Below are 24,610 nucleotides of genomic sequence, written 5' to 3'. Positions count from 1 at the left end.
GGCTACAATTTGCACAGGCTCACCCAAAATTGGACAATAGAAGATTGGAAAAACATTGCCTGGTCTGATGAGCCTTAATTCCAGCTACCGCATTCAGATGGTATGGTGAGAATTTGGTGTGAGTGTTTTTAAACCATTTTAATACATTTTAATCATTTCTTATGCCGCGTACACACGACCGGACTTTCCGTTCATTCGGAAAGTCTGTCAGAACTCCGCCGAAAGTCCGTCGGACCTAGTCCCTCGAAAAGTCCGGACGTGTGTACGCGGCATTACTGCACTTGGAGGGCGCCGTCTCTCTCCTTATTTATTGAGAATTTGGTGTAAACAGCATGAAAGCATGGATCCATCCTGCCTTGCATCAACAGTTCAGGCTGGTGGAGGTGGTGTAATGGTGTGGGGGGGGATATTTTCTTGCCTCATTTTGGGCCCCTTAGTACCACTTGAGCATTGTTTAAATGTCACAGCCTACCAGAGAATTGTTGCTGACCATGTCCATCCCTTTATGACTACAATGTACGCATCTTCTGATGGCTCCGTCCAGCAGGATAATGTACCATGTCACAAAGCTCCAATCATCTCACAACTGTTTTTTTTTTAGGACACGACAATGAGTTCACTGTATTCCAATGGCCTACATAGTTACCAGATCTCAATCCAATAGAGCACCTTTGGGGTGTGGTGGGATGGGATTTGGCATCATGGATGTGTAGCCAAAAAATCTGCAGCAACAGCGTGATGCTATCATGTCACTATGGACCAAAATCTCAGAGGAACGTTTCCAACACCTATGCCACCAAGAATGAAGGCAGTTCTGAAGGCAAAAGGGGGTCCAATTCGGTACTAGCATGGTGTACCTAATAAAGTGGGAGTATTTTTCTTTGAAAATTAAGTATTATCTTATGTATTTACAAATATATATATATATACCGTATTTATTGGCGTATAACACACACTTTTTTCCCCTTAAAATTGGGGGGAAATCATGGGTGTGTGTTATACGCCGATCCCCCCGCCGATCTGCCAATCTGCGCTGTCTGTGGAGCGCCGCCGACATTTACCGAGCTGAGCCGAGTGTACTGTGTACTCTGCTCCGCTCTCAGTCACGCCCAGTCCCGCCTCCTAGTCTTTATGTCCCGCCATTGGCCCGGTGTTGTGTCCATCACAGGAGCCAGGACAAGGGGCGGGACGGGGGCGTTACTGCGAGCAGAGCCGAGTCCCCTCGGCTCAGCTCGGTCTATGTCGGCGGCGGGAGGAGCCGAAGATCTCGACGGCGGCGGCGGGAGGAGCCGAAGATCTCGGCGGCGGGAGGAGCCGAAGATCTCGACGGCGGCAGCGGGAGGAGCCGAAGATGTCGGCGGCAGCGGTAAATTTAAAACTAACCATGCTGCAATTTTGGGAAAGGCTGCAGGGGGACAGTGGAAGGCTACATTGATGGGCATTTAAAATGTAAGGTTTTTTTCCTTAAACTTCCCTCCTAAACTTGGGGTGCGTGTTATACGCCGATCAATACGGTATATTATATATATATATATATATATATATATATATATATATATATATATATACAGTCTGCATATAATAAAAAAAAACAAAAAAACACTAATAATCAGTAATTTCTCTGGGGAAAACACCTATAAAAAATTCCAGTTTAACAAAACATATTTACCTTAGGCACTTGATGGTATGTAGAGCTGGTATAAGTTTCTTCAGTCCTTCACCCTGAATATTACATGACGCTAGATATACTTCTTCTGTCTCTCTGCAGGATTGAATGATAAAAGACAACACCGAGCAGTCCAGAGGGCTGAGGGGGACACCAAACAAGTCAACTTTCTTTGACCTGAAACATTGTTCCACCAGAGCCTTATTCCTACTCTCATGGAGACAGTAGAAGGCATTAATAAGTTCTCTCTTGTCTCGTGTAGATTTCTCGGGTCGTTGTTCTGCAATTCTCTCTTGGATCCAAGTGACGATATGCAGTGGCGTAACTAGAACCTTCAGGGCCCCGATGCAATAAACCATGAAGGGCCCCCCTGAACCCCAGCCAGGGCCCTTCCCTCCGAGTCCGGCAGTGGAACTCCAGGGCGTGGTCACAGGTATGACCTTTGTGAGCCCCGTAGTTCCACCACTGGTATCAGTAGTTTTTTTTATTTTTTCGTTTTTTTTATTTTTAGGTGCCTCATTGGGGGACTGTCCCTGTCTGGCCGGGGAGAACAGACATCAGACTGAGTGGCAATGCATGGAGCAGGAGAGGGGTACTCTGAGGAGCCGGCTGAGGACACAGGTCATGCAGGGAATGCACAACTAAAGAGCAGCCAGTGCGATAGTCGAGCATGAAGCTCTGCTAGTCACCCTCCACCTCCATCCACCCATGTGCATGGTGTACTGGTACCCCTAGCTGCCTATGCTGCTGCCGGCCATATGTAGAGGGGACTGCATGGGCCCTCTGCATCACAGGGCCCGGTTGCGGTCGCAACTGCTGCACTCCCTATAGTTACGCCCCTGACGATATGTCTGGCAGCCTGAGTAGACAATTCTCCCACATGAGACTTTAACATTGATCTAGTAGAAGAGTCCGAGAGACCGCAGAGGAAACAGAAAAATATCTCAGCACGGCCATCATTGAAATGTCTTGCCCCAGCAAAGGTTTCCTGTAATTTGTCAGCATCATAGTTCATAAAATACACCAAAGCAGCAAAAAACTCCTGAAGAGTGAGATGTAAGAACGTGTAGTCCACATCAGGGTGGTGACCAGATTCCACCATGAAGCATGAAAAGAGATGTTTATCATTTCTCACATTGAATGAGTCCAGATGACGCTCATCAAATACAGTCATGTGATTTATGACTCCATGTTCTGCCATCCAGCCCATAGATGTCAGCAGTTCCCGGGTAGTGCCACCATCATCTTTATTCTGGCTGTGATTGGCCAGAATGTTGGAGACAAAGGTCACAAAAAGTTGCGTCACTGTTTTAGGCAATGATGCCATCGGCTGATCTGTGGTTGTTGGTTGGGCTCTGAAGCACATGGACAACACCGTGCAGATGATCCAGCAGTATGATGGGATATAACAGAAAGTGTACAGTGTGTCGTTCTCCTGCACATAATCAAAAGCCTTTTCTGACACGTCATCATTTCCAAAGAAATTTTTAAAGAAGACCAGTCTGTCTCCATGGAGAAATCCCATGATCTCCGTTATTCTCTGGAAAACGCCAGTATCAATGGACGCCAGTCTGGTTGGGCGGCTAGTTATTAGTACAGAGCAACCTTTAAGTAGGCTCTGCCTTGCCAAGCTGACCACATTCTCTCCAAAATTGCCTCTCTGTTTGGGATTGGACAGTTTACTAAATTTGAAATCCATTTGGAGAAGACTTTCATCTAGGCCATCAAATATAAACAGAAGTCTCTCGGGATATTGCAAAATATTTCCAATTTGGCTCTCCAGATATGGATATTGATAGAGAATTATCTCCTCCAAGCTGACGTCTCCCAGTCTATTAAGGTCCCGGAATCGGAAGAAGAAAACAAAGGCAAATCTCTGGTAGTGTTTTCCGGTCACCCAGTCATAGACAAACTTCTGCATCAGTGTGGTCTTCCCTATTCCTGGCACTCCGCTCACCATTACTGCGTGTGGTACACATTGGGACTGGTGGTTCCATCGGAACAGCTTGTTGGGGGAAATGTGTTCCAGTCGAGATTTTGTCTCCTTCAAGCATTCCTCATGTTTTACCCCAGTTTGTATTAGCTCATTCTGCGGACGCTGCCTGAACTGATCGGTGGAGACTACAATCAGGTTCACATAGCGCTCATTGATCAGGAACCCTTGTGGTTCCATGGTAGTTCCCGGTGGTTTATGCTCCACTAGAATCTCAGTCTTTGCCATCAGATGTTGTTTGTGCTTTTCCTGAATATCTGGGAATATAATGTAAATCATTTTTGACACTTGAAATTTACCGGTAAATAAAAAACAGAGAATGTGATGTTTAACACTAATATTTGTCACAGTCCAGCCATGAGTGAATTTAAGTCTAAATAATACAACACTAATAGGAATAAGCCAAACGTATTTGGCTTTGGTGTGGCTGGTTCGGCGGACATTTAAATTAAATTTAGGTCACTAGGAGCCGTATGTTAAAAAATCAGTTCTGGCCATGTTCTAGGCTAATAGGCAAGGGATTGTCAAACAAATGACATGGGAGGCTTTGGGGAACATGTACCAAAGCAAAAACAATTTGGGAGGGAGCAGCAATTTTAATAATGGTTAAATGTCAACATGAAAAATAATAAATGTCTTTAACCACTTAAGCCCCGGACCCAATTTGCAGCCAAAGGACCGGGCCCCTTTTTGCGATTCGGGCACTGCGTTGCTTTAACTGACAATTGCGTGGCCGTGCGACGTGGCTCCCAAACAAAATTGGCGTCTTTTTTTCCCCACAAATAGAGCTTTCTTTTAGTGGTATTTGATTACCCTTGCAGTTTTAAATTTTTGCGCTATAAACAAAAATAGAGCGAAAATTTTGAAAAAAATTAAATTTTTTTACTTTTTGCTATAATAAATATCCCAAAAAATATATATAAAAAAAAAACATTTTTTTTCCTAAGTTTAGGCCGATACGTATTCTTCTACATATTGTTGGTAAAAAAAAATTGCAATTAGCAATTATTGATTGGTTTGCGCAAAAGTTATAGCGTTTACAAAATAGGGGATAGTTTTATAGCATTTTTATTAATATTTTTTTTTACTTGAAATGGCGGCGATCAGCAATTTTTATTGTGACTGCGACATTATGGAGGACACATCGGACGTTTTTGATACATTTTTGGGACCATTGTCATTTATACAGCAATCAGTGCTATTTAAATGCACTGATTCCTGTGTAAATGACACTGGCAGTGAATGAGTTAACCACTAGGGGGCGAGGAGGGGTTATGTGTGACGTTGTGTGTTTTTTTTTACTGTAGGGGGGCATGGCTTGGCATGTGACATCACTGATCGTCTTTCCCTATAACAGGGAACAGGCGATCGGTGTCAGCCACAGTAGGAAGCACGGGGAGAGGTTTGTTTACACAGACCACTCCTCGTTCTTCAACTCTGTGACCTGATCGCGAGACACCAGCGGCGATCGGGTCCGCGGTTCCCTGGCCACGGTCAAGGAGCTCAGAACCGGGTCGCGAGCGTACCGCCCGCCGGCGCGCGCGCGACCCGCGGCTGTGCACTTAAAGGGCAACATACCTGTACGTGCTTGTGCCCAGCCGTGCAGATTCTGCCAACGTAAATGTGCAGGAAGCGGTCCTTAAGTGGTTAAATACCATGCCTCATGGATGCCTTTCACCTGCTGTGAAGTGGTGCATCTGTATGATGTGCACAACACCAACCTTTAAAAGATAGAGAAATGCTGTTTACATTGCTAGTAAATGAGCTTTGGATGGGGATTCCCATCATATATACCAGTGGTTCTCAACCCTGTCCTCAAGTACCCCCAATAGGCCATCTTTTTGTAATTTCTCTTCGATAACATAGCTGTCCACATTACCAAACATTTGATTTAAAGCACCTATGCTAGATAAAGGAAAACCTGCAAACATGGTCTTTTGGGGGTATTTGAGGACATGGTTGAGAACCACTGATATATACCAGACCTTTATCCTAGATAAGGGTCTGCCATAGATGTCAACTGGGTAAACCCAATCAAAATGAAAACATGTCATGTCTATATTTGGTCAGTGACATCACCTGGGAGACCCTTTGTTAGCTGTCATCTGCCGAAGCTGTCATTCTCAGGCAAGAAGTTTCAGGAGAGGATGTGGAATTCCCTTCCACAGGCGGTGGTCTCAGCAGGGGGGGGGGGGGCATTGATAGTTTCAAGAAACTATTAGATAAGCACCTGAACGTCCGCAACATACAGGGATATACAATGTAATACTGACATATAATCACACACATAGGTTGGACTTGATGGACTTGTGTCTTTTTTCAATCTCACCAACTACTATGTAGGATCATGTCAGTGGTTGCCATTTATTTGGCAGGTCGGTGGGTATCCTTTGTCAATAAACGGCATGGATCTGTATTACTGGACCATATGATTGATGGTGGCCTTACATTGTGGGGAATATTTTTTCTTTTTTTTTTAATATAAAGTTCTAAATCAAAATGTCTAACTCTAAATCGTCTGATCAGACTCTAGAAGCTCTCACTGAAGTGGGCAGTAGAAATTAAGTGCAAAAATTCCAACACAAACCACCAAGAAAGGGGACCACACAGTCTGCAAAATGTCAGTGAAAGGCGATGGTGTAGGATGGACTTTTGCCCATGTTTTTTTTTACCTGTCATGTCAGGAGATAGTGAGTGTCCGAATTCATCCATCAAAATCTGCTCAACCAGATGCTCACCTGTAGAGAGAAATATAAGAAGAAGGGTCATGTAAGATTAAAGCTGACCTTTTACAGTACAAACCACACCAAAACACACATTCGAATTAGGTCCAAATATTTATAGCATATACCTGTAGCTATGTTATATTTAAAGGGGTTGTAAAGGCTTGTTTGTTTATTTTCTAAATAGGTTCCTTTAAGCTAGTGCATTGTTGGTTCACTTATCTTTTCCTTCGATTTCCCGTCTAAATGTTTTTTTTTCTTTGTTATCTTTGTCTGAATTTCTCACTTATTGTTCCTCCTCAGTAAGCTGTTCAGTAAGCTGTTCTGGCTGACTAACCACCGCTCGGATGATGGTGTGAAGTTTACTGAGGAGAAACAGGAAGTGAGAAACTCAGACAAAGAAAAAAAAAACATTTAGAAGGGAAATCGAAGGAAAAGGTAAGTGAAACAACAATGTACTAGCTTAAAGGAACCTATGTAGAAAATAAAAAATGAACCTTTACAACCCCTTTAACAAAAGTTAGGAGTGTGAGTGAGGGTCATGCATCTACCTCCGACAACTCCACTTGGCCACTCTCGGCGACACTTACATCCTTGTTACCGGGCAAAGAGGACATGCTCACTCCACGCTGATTGGCCGGACATGGTAAACCCATGCTGAGCATCCCCTTTTTTGGTCAGCGGGTCACTCCATCTGCCAAGCCTTCTTCCTCTGCCGGATTGGCAAATGGCTACACACCCTTGCCCATGGCTGCCTTGGTCTAATTGGCTGCACATTTCTGGTGCCAGATTTAGGCATAACAAGCCCAATGCTTTGGCCTTGTGATAGCGTTTGACACCAAGCTCCCTTCCTGTCTTGCCCTACCTGCTGTGTTACCTGTCGTTTAGATTCCTTGTTGTAAACCCCTGACTTCTACCTGGACTACTCTTTTGGATTGCCACATGAACTTAACCTCGTATAATGCCTACCCTCTACCAGCCTTGACCTCAGAACTGTCTACTGGATTTTTCCTGACCAGTACCTGCCCTGACACCAGACCTACTGAATTATACTTGCCTGCTATCTGCTTTGACATGGGAACCATTTACTGGATTACTTTTACCCACTACCTACCCTGACCTTGGAACGGTTTGCTGGAATATGCTTGCCTGCTACCTGTTCTAACCTTTGACTGTTCCAGGATTTCCACTACCAACTACTGTCTTCAGCATGACCCCCTATGAGACCACAGGTAACCATCCTTGTCTCAGTTGCTCAGTCCCAGTGCCATCTAGCCAAGAACTGTAACATTCTGTACTAAGACCTGGGGGCACCCAAGTACAGGTAGGCTTGTATATCCTCTCATGCAGTCTGCTGGTGCTGGTAAAACTGGTCAGGCTGTTCCTTATCTGAGCCACCATTGGCCTCATGGATCGATAAGTACTGACCTCTTATCTCTTGCATGTGCACCAAAGAATTTTATTTGTATGCAATGGTTTACGGCCCTTCATTATATTTGGGCTAAATTACTTTCAGCTGTCGGAGTGGAGAGAGTGCTTTTCATACTCATGCATGGCTACCTTTGTTTGGATTACTCCGCACATATCGACTTGAGTAGAGTTTCTAGCTGGATGCATGGAACTTAACCTGAGTGAACAATGCCCTATCTTTGCTATTATAGAAATGGTGTCCCATCATTGGCACCTGTGGGAGGAATAGTGCCCACTGTTGGTGTCAGTGGGAGGAATAGTGCCCCGTCATTCCAGCCAGTGGAATAAAATAGTGTCCCATCGTTGGTGTCAGCGGGAGGAATTATGTCCTGTTAATGTCAGTGGGAGGAGCAGTGCCCCAATGGCTGGATAGAAGTTCTTCATACTTTGACTGCATATAGGTTACTCAGAGCCATATGCCTGATCTGAATGAATGTCCTGATAAGGGGTGTAAGAGAAGTCCAGCTAACAGAAGTCCAGCTAACAGATGCGCATCTGCACACAAGCATGGGCACACCAGTGTGTGTACAAAGAGGGACTTGTATTGGCGCATGCGCAGGTGTGCACACCTGCGTGCCAATGCCCGCGTGCACACGTGCACGTATGGGCACCAAGTAAGCCTATTTAAATTGAACACTGACACATGAACATTGCCGAGTGGTCTTTTCAGCTAGTGCTTGTTTACCTGATCTGTTCCAGCTTCCTGTGTCTTGACCCGGCTTCACCTGAACCTTCTCCTTGACCTCCGCCTGCCTACCTGATCCCGGTTGTGTTTGACTCTGCTTCTGCCTGATGTTCTTGTACCTTGCTGCCTGTCTGTCTACAGAACCCGGCCTGTGTCCCGTCTCTGCCTCTCCTCTCGGGACCTGCTCTGTCCGGCTGTTGATGTCCTCCTGGCTTACGTCCTGGCTACGCCTCCATCTGCTGACCCAGCGATACAGAGCTCTGGTTCTCAGAGACTTGCCAGGCGCTCTTCAGCCACCTGTTTCCTGCCAAGGTCCAGCCAGCGCCATCCACTACATCGGCCCTCGTGCCACTCTGTGTCCTTCACTCCTTGTCATCACTACCAGGGGTGTCGGACCGGAGGTGCAAGAAAAGCCCCCTCTCCAGCTTGAACTCCACCAGGCACGTGACAAAGGGGGGACCACCAGGCCTCTTGTAGGGGGCCCGGGCATATGGGGAGGGGGACTGGACATCAGGCAAATTTTTGCAGCGGGATGGGAGGACAATTACAAAACAATGTACTGTGGCTGTGTCTCTCCCTCCAGCAGCTGAAAGCTGGTTTCTCCTCTTCTCCCTCACGCCGGATTTAAGCTGCTGGGGGGAGAGACACAGATCTGTAATTGTCCTCCCGTTTCGCCTCACCCATTCCCCTCTGTGTGCCTGGGCTCCCCTGGTCCCCCCCCCCCCCCCCCACAGTGCCACCAACTTTCCTCTACCGCTGACTGCTGCGGGCGCGCAAGCGGATGTAGAGTGTCCTCAATTCCTTTAGATTGAGATGTCAGACCCCTGATATTTCACCCAACCCCCACTCCAACAGAATTGTAAAAAATAAAAAAATTATGTAAATTTAAAAAAAAAAAAAAAAAAAAAAAAAATATTTTAAAATTAAAAAAAAAAAGCTTCAAAAATTGGAAAATATAATTGAAAAAAAAATTTGATGTTTGTAATTTGGGTGCTGTTAGGTAGGCTGTACAGAGCCCCCTGATTTCTAACGGCAGCCCTAGTCCTGACATATAATAATAATAATAATAATAATAATAATATGTATTTAATGCTAAATATTGCTAATAATAATGACACCTTCATGTCAGTTTCCAGTCAGTTACAATTTTCTAAAACTGATGAAAAAAAAAAGGGAAAGGTTGGTTCTGTATAATTTAACACTATGAGGTCTATTTTTGTTTTTGTTTTTAAATATACAGTACTGTGTAAAGTCTCAAGCATTCACTCAGCTTTCGCAAATAATTTTCATATTTTGCCCATTACATTCATTTCCTATGATTGTCAGCTTTACCTAATGCCCATAATTCAGTATTTTCCTGAAATCCCATAATCAGGAAAATGCTGCATTATGCCCATTACATTGAGCTGACGACGTATTAGGCAAAATATGGTGATTATTCGTGACAGCTGAGTGAATTTTGTACAAAACGACCCCTAATTTCCAAATGCATCAGTAACTGCTAACTGTGCACATAGTTGCAGAGAACAGTAGAAAATGTTTGTGTTAATAAATAAACTGTACAGATTTTGGTACAGTGATTTTTAGGCAGGGTAAAGGGAACAAAAGAGGAACAGAAGGAAAATAATGAAAGTGAAGCGCACAATTATACTTTACTAAAAAACAAAAATAATTAGTGTTAATGAATATACACAATATTGTCAAAAGTATTGGGACACCTGCCTTTACACGCACATAAACATTAATGGCATCCCAGTCTAAGCCCTTGTACACACGGTTGGATATTCCGATGGACAATGTCCGATCGGACCGTGTTGTCGGATAATCCGACCGTGTGTGGGCTCCATCAGACTGTTTCCATCGGAATATCCGACCGACAAAGTTTTAGAGCTGGGCTATAAAATTTTCCGACAACATGATCCGATCGGACTTTGTCCGATCGTTTGTACAGAATACCGATCGGACAAAATGCCACGCATGCTCAGATCAAATTCCTAGACCAAAGCTATTGGCTACTAGCCTGAATGTAGTCCCATCGTAACGAAATAGCGTCATCACGTTCTGAACGATCGGATTTTCCGACAACTTTGTCCGACCGTGTGTATGCAACAGTTTCGGATAAAATCCGTCGGACAAAATCCAACGGGTTTGGTTTTCGGAATGTCGGACCGTGTGTACAAGGGCTTAGGCTGTAGGGTTCAATATTGAGTTGGAAAAGGAAAGAGGGCGCAAAAATGGGAACATGCACAGTATTAATAATTAAAAATAAAAAGGATATAAAAAAAACAATGTAGCAATCAATAGTAAATAAATGGAAGAGGGTAATTAATGAACAACAAGTCCCAGTAAAATGATGAGTGTGGATAAAAAGGCACCAGCGGCAGCTCCCTTGGGACACGAGCATGGGCGCCCATATGTCACTTCCGGTTCACGGACTCCTACGAGTACGCTCCACGCTGGTGCGCACGCAGACACACAGGAATCAGGCTGGTCCTGCCCATCGCCCTGCCGATCCACCCGCTGCAGCCCGCTGGAACGCTCCTATGGATACAGCTCTGGACCTTACAGTGACCCTATAGAGATCACCGATATCTTCACCTCACCAATGTTGTGTGAGTAGCCAATAGACTTTGATTTGAATAAATTGTTCCTGATATACTGGACTTAGTTTGGTGCACCTTGTTTCCTCTTTACTCTTTTAATATTGAGTCGGCCCACCCTTTGCAGCTATAACAGCTTCAACTCTTCCGGGAAGGCCGTCCACAAGGTTTAGGAGTGTGTCTATGGGAATGTTTGACCATTCTTCCAGAAGTGCATTTGTGAGGTCAGACACTGATGTTGGACAAGAAAGGCCTGACTCACAGTCTCCACTCGAATTCATCCCAAAGGTGATCTGTTGGGTTGAGGTCAGGACTCTGTGAAGGCCAGTCAAGTTCCTCCACCCCAAACTCGCTCATCCATGTTTTTATGGACCTTGCTTTGTGCACTGGTCCAAATTATTTGGTGGAGGGGGGGATTATGGTGTGGGGTTGTCTTTTAGGGGTTGGGCTTGGCCTCTTAGTTCCAGTGAAGGCATCAGCATACCAAGAGATTTTGGACAATTTCATGCTCCCAACTCTGTGGGAACAGTTTGGGGATGGCCCCTTCCTGTTCCAACATGACTGCGCCCCCAGTGCACAAAGCAAGGTCCATAAAGACACGGATGAGCGAGTTTGGGGTGGAGGAACTTGACTGGATGGACCTCAATCAGATAGAACACCTTTGGGATGAATTAGAGTGGAGGCTACAAGCCAGACCTTCTCATTCAACATCAGTGCCTGACCTCACAAATGCTCTTCTGGAAGAATGGTCAAACATTCCCATAGACACACTCCTAAACCTTGTGGACGGCCTTCCCAGAAGAGTTGAAGCTGTTATAGCTGCAAAGGGTGGACCAACTCAATATTGAACCCTACGGACGAAGACTGGGATGCCATTAAAGTTCATGTGTGTGTAAAGGCAGGTGTCCCAATACTTTTGAGAATATAGTGTATTATTACAGTTTTGATAGAGTCCTGTTACCTGTCTGGCTAACCTCTTCCAGAACAGCCAATAAATTAGGATGATCTTTCTGTAGTAAATGGAGACATTCCCAGAGTCCAATCACAGCTTCTCTTCCCAGATCCTGAATATCGTTTATCAAGGTGCATGAGAAGGAAGGCGGGTCTTTTTCCATTGACAGGTATTTCTAAAAAATATATATATGTTTTATTGTTTATTTTAATTTTTTTTGTTTCGGAATCATATTTTTAAATAATTTTCTACAATTTAAAAATATCCTGGTTGGTCTGGAACCTCTAGTCATAAGAGGAAAACCTTTTCTAAGTCAGTTATTCCTGAACTCTTCCTGACCGCCTGATGACTCTGTTTATAATCTCCACCCAGATGTAAGGTGTGGGCAAAGGGTATGGTAGGGGCAGGGTAATTATTCACATTCTCAAAAAACAACAAAAACTGGCATAGTGCTCACTGCTATTTTTGTTTTTATAAAACCAGAAATATAATTCCACTCATATGTTAAAAGAAAAAAAAAATCAACATATGCTCTGTGATGTCATCATGGAGGAGTGGAAGAGGACTCCAGTGCCAACCTGTGAAGCTCTGGTGACCTCCATGCCCAAGAGAGTTAAGGTAGTGCTGGAAAATAATGGTGGCCACACAAAATATTGACAGATTTGGGCCCAATTTGGACATTTTCACTTAGGGGTGTACTCACTTTTGTTACCAGCGGTTTAGACATTAATGGCTGTGTGTTGAGTTATTTTGAGGGAACTCGCAAATTTACACTGTTATACAAGCTGTACACTCACTACTTTACATTGTAGACAAGTGTCATTTCTTCAGTGTTGTCACATGAAAAGATAAGAATAATATATTTACAAAAATGTGAGGGGTGTACTTACTTTTGTTAGATACCGTAGATGTATCAGTCCCTTTCTCTGTAGCCTCAGTTGCGCAGATGAATGAATAGGAAGCCCTCTGAGGCTTCCTGCTCATTCACACACGGAAGCATATAAAAACAGTTTACTATGCTTCAGTGATGTATGAACACAGGAGTGGATTGGTACCGATTGCTCACTGTGTTTGTTCAGGGAAGGAAGGGGCCAGAAAATGACATTTACCGGTCCCTTCCCCTGCTCTATTCATCCTGAAACATCTCCCTGTGTGCCCATAGCAGCTGCTAGCAGGAGAGGAGAGGAAGGAAGCCGGAAGGGCTGGGGGGGAAAGGGGCACAGGGGGGTCTGGACAGAAAATGGAAGAGGCACACGGGCAAGGATCAATCCCCCTACAGTGCAGCTGAGGGGAGAAGAAGAGTTGAAGCTGGCAATGCTGCAGGAGGAGGCAGGAGAGGATCGGTGTCTGTAATAAGGCAGTACAGCCGTCCCTCCTGCTCAGCAGGTGCCTGGGCCCCCCCTTTTGAACTGATGGGGCCCGGGCCCAGCACAGGGGGGGCTGGCTGTACTGCCTCATCAGCGGTCCTGCCTCTATACTTATACATCAGGGATATGCAATTAGTGGACCTCCAGCAGAACTACAAGTCCCATGAGGCATAGCAAGACTCTAACAGCCACAAGAATGACTCCCAGAGGCAGAGGCATGATGGGACTTGTAGTTTTGCAGCTGCTGGAGGTCCGCTAATTGCATATCCCTGTTATACATCATTTACTGGAGGGCAATCGCATTGCAGAAATATCTCTTTTCCTTACATCTGTGTTCAACACATTGCGAGATTTGAGTTCTACCAGGACGGCATGAGGGTTGGAGTTCTCCAGGATGTAGAGCAGATCTTCCTTGTAATACTCGTGTATCCTCCTCAGCGATGAGTCGCTATACTCATACACCTGCTGGGGGAACGACCTGAGGTTACCTGGAAAAAAAACACAGAAAATACATTTACGGGGCTGAGATGAAATGTAAGACTTTAACCACTTGCCCACCAGCTGGCGTCTTCGCTGGGGGCAAGTTGGCTCCCCCCCCCCCACGCGAATCGTCGCGGTGTCAGCCGGGCATCCGCGATCGCTCCTGACAGAGACAGAACAGGGATCTGTCAATGTGAACAGACAGATCTCCGTTCTGTCAAGAGAGAGGAGACAGATCTGTTGTTCAAACTGATTATGAACAGCGATTGGTTGCATAGTAGGTGAGGTTTAAAAAAAAGACACAAGTCCATCAAGTCCAACCTATGTGTGATTATATGTCAGTATTACATTGTATATCCCTGTATGTTGTGGTTGTTCAGGTGATTATCTAATAGTTTCCTGAAACTATCGATGCTCCCCGCTGAGACCACCACCTGTGGAAGGGAATTCCACATCCTTGTCGCTCTTACAGTAAAGAACCCTCTGCGTAGTTTAAGGTTAAGACTCTTTTCTTCTAATTTTAATGAGTGGCCACGAGTTTTATTAAACTCCCTTCTGCGGAGAAGTTTTCTCCCTATTATAGGGTCACCAGTACGGTATTTGTATATTGAAATCATATCCCCTCTCAAGCGTCTCTTCTCCAGAGAGAATAAGTTCAGAGCTCACAACCTTTCCTCATAACTAATATCCTCCAGACCCTTTATCAGCTTTGTCGCCCTTCTTTGTAGTCGCTCCATTTCCAGTACATCCTTCCTGAGGACTGGTGCCCAGAACTGGACAGTATACTCCAGGTGCGGCTGGACCAGAGTCTTGTAGAGCGGGAGAATTATCGTTTTATCTCTGGAATTGATCCCCTTTTTAATGCCAATATTCTGTTTGCTTTGTTAGCAGCAGCTTGGCATTGCATGTCATTGCTGAGCCTAGGGTTGCCAACTTTTCTTTAAGTCAAACCCGAACGCTTTAGCGCCACGCAGCAATTTTGTTTTAATAGTATAAACTATACATATATTTTGCTATTAAATAACATTTCTAATCATCTGAAGTTAATCACAAGGGTTCCCCTTTACATCAGAGACCGCAGAGTTCCTCTTTTACATCTGAACTCACAGAGTTCCCTTTCACTGTAAGGGGGGGGGGGGGGACTCTGCAGACTCTGATGTAAGGGATAACTCTGGGGACTCTGTCATAAGGGGTGCTCTGGGAACCCTGATTTAAGGTGGAACATTGAGAACTCTGATGAATGGAGAAGATTCTGATGTAAGGGGGAACACTGTGGCCTCTGGTGTAAAGGGGAACTCTGATGTAAAGGGTGCTCTGAGAACCCTGACTTGCCCTTAGTGTATTCACTCACTCACTCCTTGGCAGTCAGCACCTTCAAATTTCCAGCCCCAACTTTCCATTTCTGAGGCACAGCGCCAGGGACTGGAGTGTGGGCAGACACAGAGGGGTAGGAGTGTTTGGGGGGTGGAAGCTGCAGGAAAGCCATAGTCAATCTAAATAATGTGTCCGGGTTTCAGGCAGTCTGAAACCCGGACGCATGATTCCAAACCCAAACTGTCCGAGTGAATCCTGGACAGGTGGCAACCCTAGCTGAGCCTATCATCTACTAGGACCAGGGCCGTTTTTAAGGCAGGGCAAAAGGGGCAGCTGCCCTGGGCCCTGTCATTGTTGTGGGGCCCAAAGAAGCTGCCTCACACTTGCCAAATATCCTGGTTTAAATTCCCTTGTCCCTTGAGGTTTTAGTCCCGTGCTGTGTCCCGATATCTCAGTGTGAAGTGCTGCTACTAAAGCTCTGCCCTATTGTGGTGTACAGATGATTTACATGTAAATTACTGGAATTCATATGTAAATAGCGGTGGCATTCATATGTAAGTAGTGGCGGCCGGCAGCATTGATATGTATATAATGCCCCCCTGAGGTCATATCCACAGTAATCTCTAGTAAGCAATCAACAAGCAGAAATCATGTGCTGTAACCTCTAGCAACTAATCAGTGCGCTGTAATGTGTGCTGTACCTTTGGTGACCAGTCAGTGAGGGGTAATGATACACTGTAACCTCTAGCAACCAGTCAGTGAGCAATAATGATACACTGTAACCTCTAGCAACCAATTGCAATAGCTGCCTGATCTGATTTTGTAAACTAAATTTGAGTATAGCTGCTATTTATTGTATGTCTCAGAGCAGGTGGAGTGTGAAACTGCATTGGGGGAGGGGCCCCAGAATTTTTTTTGCCCATGGTCCAATCAATATTAAAGACGGCCCTGACTAGGACCCCCAGGTCCTCCTCCAGACAGTCCCATCCCCCTCCCCCACAGTTATAATCACTCCCTAGGACAAACATTTAACCTTTGATCGCCCCCTAGTGTTAACCCCTTCCCTGCCAGTGACATTATTACAGTAATCAATGGCTATTTTTAGCTCTGATCGCTGTATAAATGTCAATGGTTCCAAAAAAAGTCTCAAAAGTGCCCGATCTGTCTTTCACAACGTCCCGATAAAAAAATATATATATAGATAGATATATATATCTATATCTATATATATATATATATATATATATATATATATATATATATATATATATATATATATATATATATATATATATAGCAGATCGCCACCATTACTAGTAAAAAAAAAATAATAATAATAAAAATTCTATAAATCTATCCCCTATTTTGTAGACGCTATAACTTTTGCGCAAACCAATCAATATACGCTTATTGCAATTTTTTTTTTTTTTTACTAAAAATATGTAGAAGTTTACATATCAGCCTAAACTGAGGAAGACATTTTTTTTTTTTGGGGGGGGGATGTTTATTATAGCAAAAAGTAAAAAGTAATTGTTTTTTTTTTTCAAAATTGTCGCTTTTTTTTTGTTTATAGTGCAAAAAATAAAAACCGCAGAGGCGATCAAATACCACCAAAAGAAAGCTCTATTTGTGGGGAAAAAAAAAAGGACAAAAAATTGTGTTTGGGTACAGCGTTAAACGACCGCGCAATTGTCAGTTAAAGCGACGCATGGCAAAAAATGGCCTGGTCATTAAGGGGGCAAATCCCCAAAAAATTTACACAAAAAATACACAAAAAAAAAAAAAAAATAAATAAAATAAAAAACAGAGAGGACTTTAATATCACTTTAAGCTGATCATCATAAAAATATAAAAATATAATATATCTCTGATTACCAGGAGTGGCGGCTCCTCCCAAGCAGTCATAACTCTTCTTGTGGTTGAAGTTCATCTTCTCGGTTTTGGAGTGAAATTACAACGGAAATACGACCATCAGTCCGCCGCATACCTAGACACAACACCGCCATTGTTATTAGGACTTAACAATATAACAAATCTTTATTTCTTAGACCATCATATTACTACATATGTGTAAAAAAAAAAAAAAAAATATATAAATATAAATATAAATATAAATATATATATATATATATAATTACTTCAGTATAATAACTTTTTTATATTCTTAGCAGAAGTTGTTCTCAGATCTATAACCACCTTTATAAAACCCTGTCCATCCATGGATCCCTACATACAAGGGATCATACTAGGGGGGGGGGGGTGTCAGGATCACCCTTAACCACTTAAAGTGGTTGTAACCCCTAACAAACCACTTTGACCTACAGGTAAGCATAGATTAAGGCTTACCTGTAGGTCCAAGAAATATCTCCTAAACCTACACCGCTGTCTACGGCGCATGCGCACTGGGCAGGTCGCAGATCGCGGCGATATGCCGCGAGTGTCGGCTCACGTGCGCATGCACAGGAGTGACATCATCGCGGCTCCGGCGAATCACAGCGCCGGAGCCGCAAGACCCGGAAACCGCTCCGGGATCCATGGCAGCGGCGAAGAGGAAGACGGAGGACCACTTCGGGGGGCTTTGTTCTCAGGTAAGTTATTCATAATGAGCTAGTATGCTATGCTATGCATACTAGCTCATTATGCCTTTGCCTTGCAGGGTGTGTTTTTATTTTTTTTATTTTTTTTCCCTTTACTTCCTCTTTAAGGACCGAGCCTCTTTTTGAGATTTGTTGTTTACAAGTTAAAAACATTTTTTTTTTTGCTAGAAAATTACTTAGAACCCCCAAACATTATACATTTTTATTTTTTCTAACAAGAATAAAATGGAGGTTGTTGCAACAATTATTTCTGTCACACCGGAATTTGCGCAGCGGTCTTACATGCGCTCTTTTTTTTTTTTAATACACTTTTTTGGAATTAAAAAATAAGACACCAATAAAGTTAGCCCAATTATTATTATTTTTATATTGTAAAATATAATGTTACGCCGAGTAAATTGATACCCTAGAAAATTCCTTAGAACCCCCAAACATTATACATTTTATTTTTTTTCTAACAAGAATAAAATGGCGGTCGTTGCAATACTTTCTGTCGTTATTTGCACCGTATTTGTACCGTATTTGCGGAGCGGTCTCATATGCGCACTTTTTTTTTTTTTTTTTAATACACTTTTTTTTAATGAAAAAATAAGACAACAGCCCAATTTTTATTTTTTATATTGTGAAAGATAATGTTACGCCGAGTAAAATGATACCCAACATGTCACGCTACAAAATTGCGCCCGCTGGTGGAATGGCGACAAACTTTTACCCTTAATAATCTCCACAGGCGACATTTAAAAAAAAAAAATTTCTACAGTTTGCATATTTTAAGTTACAGAGGTCTGGGGCTAGAATTATCGCTCTCTCTCTCTCTACCGATCGTGGCGGTACCTCACATGTGTGGTTTGAACACTGTTTTCATACGCGGGCGATACTCACGTATGCGTTCGCTTCTGCACAAGAGCTCGTCGGGGGGGGGGGGGTGGGGGGAATTTGCGCAACCCTGCCACTGCCCGCCGCCTGCAGGAACCCGCCCGCCTGCAACTAATGGGGTAAGTTCCGGGGTGGGGGGGGGTGTCACCAACCGGGGGGGGGTTTCATCCGGGAACATGGATCAATGGCTTCCCCTAGTCAAAATACCTCCCACACAGTGATAAAGCACAGGCTAGGCAGACATTTAACCCTTTGATCACCCCTGTTAACCCCTTCCCAGCCCAGTGCCATTAGTACAGTGACAGTGTATATTTTTTAGCACTGATCACTGTATTGGTGTCACTGGTTCACAAAAAGTGTCAAAAGCGTCAGTTAGTGTCAGAATGTCCACCGCAATATTGCAGTCTATACTATAAGTCACTGATCGCCAAAAAATAAAAATAATTTCATTAAAAAACAATTATCCAAGAGATTGTAAACACTATAACTTTTGCACAAACCAATCAATAAACGCTTATTGGAATATTTTTTTTTTTAACAAAAATATATAGAAGAATACATATTGACTTAAAGTTATGAGGAAATTCGATTTTTGATCTTTTTTTTTGTTTGTTTTTGAATATGTTTTATAGCAGAAAGTAAAAAATATTGTGTTTTTTTTTTTGGTTTAAAGCGCAAAAATTAAAAAGCGCAGAGGTGATGAATTACTACCAAAAGAAAGCTCTATTTGTGGGCAAAAAAAGGACAAAGATTTTATTTGGGTGCAACGTCGTACGACCGCGCAATTGTCCGTTAAACAAATGCAGTGCCTAATCGCAAAAAAATGGACTGGTCGTGAAAGGGGGTAAATCTTCCGGAGGTCACATCATACTGTATTGTCCTGGTTTGGAAGAGGCTATACTGGGACCATGGTGGAGGCTACAACCATGGTCCCAGTATAATTTTTGCATTGTGGGTGATTCTGCACATATAAAACTAATCCTAGTGGCTATACAGCTGCTGGATTACTTTTACAGGTGGTGGGAGGGGTTCCCCAACTCCTGCCGCCAGTAAGCCAGGTGGTGGGAGGAGTTCCCCAACTCCCGCCGCCAGGAAGCCCAGTAAGGATGCAACCAGTGGCATTGGCTTGCCCGGACACTCAGAGAAACAGATGTTGTTCCTTCCACTGTGTGATGTCAGAAAGTGGAAGCGATGCAACACACCGATCTTGGTTTGATGTGGTCCTTTGGAGGCCAGAGGGGAGATCTCAGGTCTCACAGACACTTGGGACACCTGCCTTTACACGCACGTGAACTTTAATGACACCCCAGTCTTAGTCCGTAGGGTTCAATATTGAGTTGGCCCACCCTTTGCAGCTATAACAGCTTCAACTCTTCTGGGAAGGCCGTCCACAAGGTTTAGGAGTGTGTCTATGGGGATGTTTGACCATTCTTCCAGAAGCGACATTTGTGAGGTCAGGCACCGATGTTGGACGAGAAGACCTGGCTCGCATTCTCCACTCAAATTCATCCCAAAGGTGTTCTATCTGGCTAAGTTCCTCCACCCCGAAAACTCGCTCATCCATGTCTTTATGGACCTTGCCTGCAGCTTGTGTGAGTACACAGGTGTGGAGGGTCATCATAAGCCAAACAAGCAAGCTACACGCTTGTGAAGCACGTGCAAGCACTGTATCTGTCTGGCAACCTTTGACAATAAAGATTACACAAGCAAGTTTTTGATTTCCAGCGTGCGACAATTTCATTTCTTGTTCACTGTGGATGGCGGCGAGCCGAGGTCTGCACCTGGTACCTGTCTTTTGCACCCGAAGCTAGCCTAGAAGTGGTGTGTCTCTCTTTGACTTTTCATTATAAGCCAAGCCTGAGGATAGCTCAGGGCTCCCATATTGGATATAGGAGGTCTCAACCACGGGTCAGAGGAGCCCCAGCCAAGAGTCGAGAGACAGGAGGTCTCAACCATGGGTCAAAGGAGCCCCAGCCAAGAGTCAAGAGACAGGAGGTCTCAACCATGGGTCAAAGGAGCCCCAGCCAAGAGTCGAGAGACAGGAGGTCTCAACCACGGTCAAAGGACCCCCAGCCAAGAGTCAAGAGACAGGAGGTCTCAACCAGGGGTCAGAGGGGCCCCAGCCAAGAGTCGACAGACAGGATGTTTCAACCACGGGTCAGAGGGGCCCCAGCCAAGAGTCGACAGACAGGAGGTCTCAACTATGGGTCAAAGGAGCCCCAGCCAAGAGTCAAGAGACAGGAGGTCTCAACCATGGGTCAAAGGAGCCCCAGCCAAGAGTCAAGAGACAAGATGTTTCAACCACGCGTCAGAGGGGCCCCAGCCAAGAGTCGAGAGACAGGAGGTCTCAACCAGGGGTCAGAGGGGCCCCAGCCAAGAGTCGAGAGACAGGAGGTCTCAACCAGGGGTCAGAGGGGCCCCAGCCAAGAGTCGAGAGACAGGAGGTCTCAACCATGGGTCAAAGGAGCCCCAACCAAAAGTCGAGAGACAGGAGGTCTCAACCATGGGTCAGAGGAGCCCCAGCCAAGAGTCGAGAGACAGGAGGTCTCAACCAAGGGTCAGAGGGGCCCCAGCCAAGAGTCGAGAGACAGGAGGTCTCAACCACGGGTCAGAGGAGCCCCAGCCAAGAGTCGAGAGAGAGGAGGTCTCAACCATGGGTCAGAGGAGCCCCAGCCAAGAGTCGAGAGACAGGAGGTCTCAACCAAGGGTCAGAGGGGCCCCAGCCAAGAGTCGAGAGACAGGAGGTCTCAACCACGGGTCAGAGGAGCCCCAGCCAAGAGTCGAGAGAGAGGAGGTCTCAACCATGGGTCAGAGGAGCCCCAGCCAAGGGTCGAGAGACAGGAGGTCTCAACCACGGGTCAAAGGAGCACCAGCCAAGAGTCGAGAAACAGGATGTTTCAACCACGGTTCAAAGGAGCCCCAGCCAAGAGTCGAGAGACAGGATGTTTCAACCACGGGTCAGAGGGGCCCCAGCCAAGAGTCGAGAGACAGGATGTTTCAACCACGGGTCAGAGGAGCCCCAGCCAAGAGTCAAGAGACAGGATGTTTCAACCACGGGTCAGAGGGGCCCCAGCCAAGAGTCGAGAGACAGGATGTTTCAACCATGGGTCAGATGGGCCCCAGCCAAGAGTCAAGAGACAGGAGGTCTCAACCATGGGTCAAAGGAGCCCCAGCCGAGAGTCAAGAGACAGGAGGTCTCAACCACGGGTCAAAGGAGCCCCAGCCAAGAGTCAAGAAACAGGAGGACTCAACCACGGGTCAGAGGAGCCCCAGCCAAGAGTCGAGAGACAGGAGGTCTCAACCACGGGTCAAAGGAGCCCCAGCCAAGAGTCAAGAGACAGGAGGTCTCAACCACGGGTCAGAGGAGCCCCAGCCAAGAGTCGAGAGACAGGAGGTCTCAACCAACAGAAAAGGGGGTTTAGTGTAAAGATAAAGAATCAAAACACAAGAAACGCGGTTACCTATAGAGACTCAAAGAGGTCAATGGTACAAAAATAGTTTCATTGAAAAACATGTATCAACGCACAAGTACTAAAATTGGATAATCCTATATCCATCACCACATATAAAGAAAATCACAACGTTGTCACCCACATCAATCATAATCCCCCCACTACAGGATGTCAGGATCAGGCCACAAACACGGTAAATGGGGTCTGAAAGTGAATCAGACGCACCCGTGTATAGTGCCTCCAAGGTGTGCACAATAGTAGGGCCAACAAGAACAATTTTTATATACGTGCCTTGAAAAGGTATTCATACCCCTTGACATTTTCAACATTTTGTCATGGTACAACGTATATGTATTTTATTTGGATTTTATGTGATAGACCAACACAAAGTGGCACATAATTGTGAAGTGGAAGGAAAATTATAAATGGTTTTCTAAATATTTTACAAATAAATATGTGAAAAATGTGGGGGGGGGGCATTTGTATTTAGCCCCCCTTACTCTGATACTCCTAACTAAACTCTAGTGGAATAATTGCCTTCGGAAGTCACCTAATTAGTAAATAGATTCCAACTGTGTGTAATTTAATGTCAGTATAAATATAACTGTCCTGTGAAGCCCTCGGAGGTTTGTTAGAGAACTCTAGTGAATAAACCGCATCATGAAGACCAAGGAACACACCAGACAGGGATAAAGTTATGGAGAAGTATAAAGCAGGGTTAGGTTCTAAAAAACATATTCCAAGCTTTGAACATCTCACGGAGTTCTGTTCAATACATCATCCGAAAATGGAAAGAGTATGGCACAACTGCAAACCTACCAAGACCTGGGTGTCCACCTACACTGACCGGCTCATGGAGAAGCAGCCAAGAGGTCCATGGAAACTCTGGAGGAGCTGCAGAGATCCACAGCTCAGGGGGGAGAATCTGTCCACAGGACAACTATTAGTCGTGCTCTCCACAAATCTGTCCTTTATGGAAGAGTGACAAGAAGACCATTGTTGAAGGAAAGCCATAAGAAGCAGGGCCGATCCTAGGGTCACAGACGCCTGGGTGCAGAAATATTTCTGGTGGTCCCACATGGGCTTGGTCATTTTACTGACCCCTCCCCTTTACAAATGTTTCTATGGCAACGACTCCGAACACAGAGATGTTCCCCTAAGGAGTCTTTGTTATCTTGGGATCCTTCCATGATTTCTTAACAATATACAGGAAGAGAGTACACTAATGGGACCTGGAGAGGGTCTCTCTAATGGACACAGAGAGGGTTTCTATTAGAGAATCTGTTAGAATGAACCCCCATACATATTACAGGAGATGGTCAGAGACTGCAGACATGATACAGGAGATTATCAGAGACTGCAGACGTGATACAGGAGATGGTCAGAGACAGCAGACATAGTAAAGGAGATGGTCAGAGACAGGGGCGTACCTGGAGCATTTGGCACCCGGGGCAGATCCTATATCTGGCACCCCCCCCCATTAAAATTTTAAAAATGCCCCACTGTGCCCCTTGCATCCTTCAATTTCTCTTTGTCACTACTGCGTACCCTCTCTCCACAACTGCACACAACACCCTGCCCTTCTGGACCCCTTTACATTACACAAGACTCTGAACCTCTGGACACCTTTACATTACACAGCACCCTGCATCTCTGGGCCCCTTTACATTACACAACACCCTGCAGCTCTGGGCCCCTTTAGATTACATAGCACCCTGCCCTTCTGGACCCCTTTACATTACATAGCACCCTGAACCTCTGGACCCCTTTACATTACACAGCACCCTGCACCTCTGGACCCCTTTATATTACACAGCACCCTGCCCCTCTGGACCCCTTTACATTACACAACACCCTGCAGCTCTGGACCCCTTTACATTACACATCATCCTGTAGCTCTGGACCTCTTTACATTACACAGCACCCTGCACCTCTGGACCCCTTTATATTACACAACACCCTGCCCCTCTGGACCCCTTTACATTACACAAGACCCTGAACCTCTGGACCCCTTTACATTACACAAGACTCTGAACCTCTGGACGTCTTTACATTACACAGCACCCTGCATCTCTGGGCCTATTTACATTACACAACACCCTGCAGCTCTGGGCCCCTTTAGATTACATAGCACCCTGCCCTTCTGGACCCCTTTACATTTCATAGCACCCTGAACCTCTGGACCCCTTTACATTACACAGCACCCTGAATCTCTGGACCCCTTTACATTACACAGCACCCTGCCCCTCTGGACCCCTTTACATTACACAACACCCTGCAGCTCTGGACCCCTTTACATTACACATCATCCTGTAGCTCTGGACCTCTTTACATTACACAGCACCCTGCACCTCTGGACCCCTTTATATTACACAACACCCTGCCCCTCTGGACCCCTTTACATTACACAAGACCCTGAACCTCTGGACCCCTTT

General features: G+C 45.0%; 1 protein-coding gene across 1 annotated transcript in view; it reads right to left on the bottom strand.

Annotated features, from left to right (window-relative positions):
- Nucleotides 1-1,665: 1,665 nt before the first annotated feature.
- The window catches only part of LOC143975949 (NACHT, LRR and PYD domains-containing protein 3-like), a 93,759-nt gene continuing 70,814 nt past the window's right edge, over nt 1,666-24,610 (bottom strand). Inside the window, exons 2-7 of the mRNA XM_077478478.1 lie at nt 17,126-17,237; nt 13,784-13,944; nt 12,099-12,264; nt 6,332-6,397; nt 2,502-3,916; nt 1,666-1,998 (exon numbers count right to left, since the gene is read on the bottom strand). Of these exons, the coding sequence (XP_077334604.1) occupies nt 1,666-1,998; nt 2,502-3,916; nt 6,332-6,397; nt 12,099-12,264; nt 13,784-13,944; nt 17,126-17,180 (2,196 nt within the window). The 5' untranslated portion in view covers nt 17,181-17,237. The remainder of the gene's footprint in view (nt 1,999-2,501; nt 3,917-6,331; nt 6,398-12,098; nt 12,265-13,783; nt 13,945-17,125; nt 17,238-24,610) is intronic.

The sequence above is a fragment of the Lithobates pipiens genome, unplaced genomic scaffold, assembly GCF_037356315.1.
Source record: "Lithobates pipiens isolate NorthernLeopardFrog02 unplaced genomic scaffold, aLitPip1_a1.2 Scaffold_13, whole genome shotgun sequence".
Lineage (NCBI taxonomy): Eukaryota > Metazoa > Chordata > Amphibia > Anura > Ranidae > Lithobates > Lithobates pipiens.
This window is presented reverse-complemented; position numbering and strand designations above follow the sequence as displayed.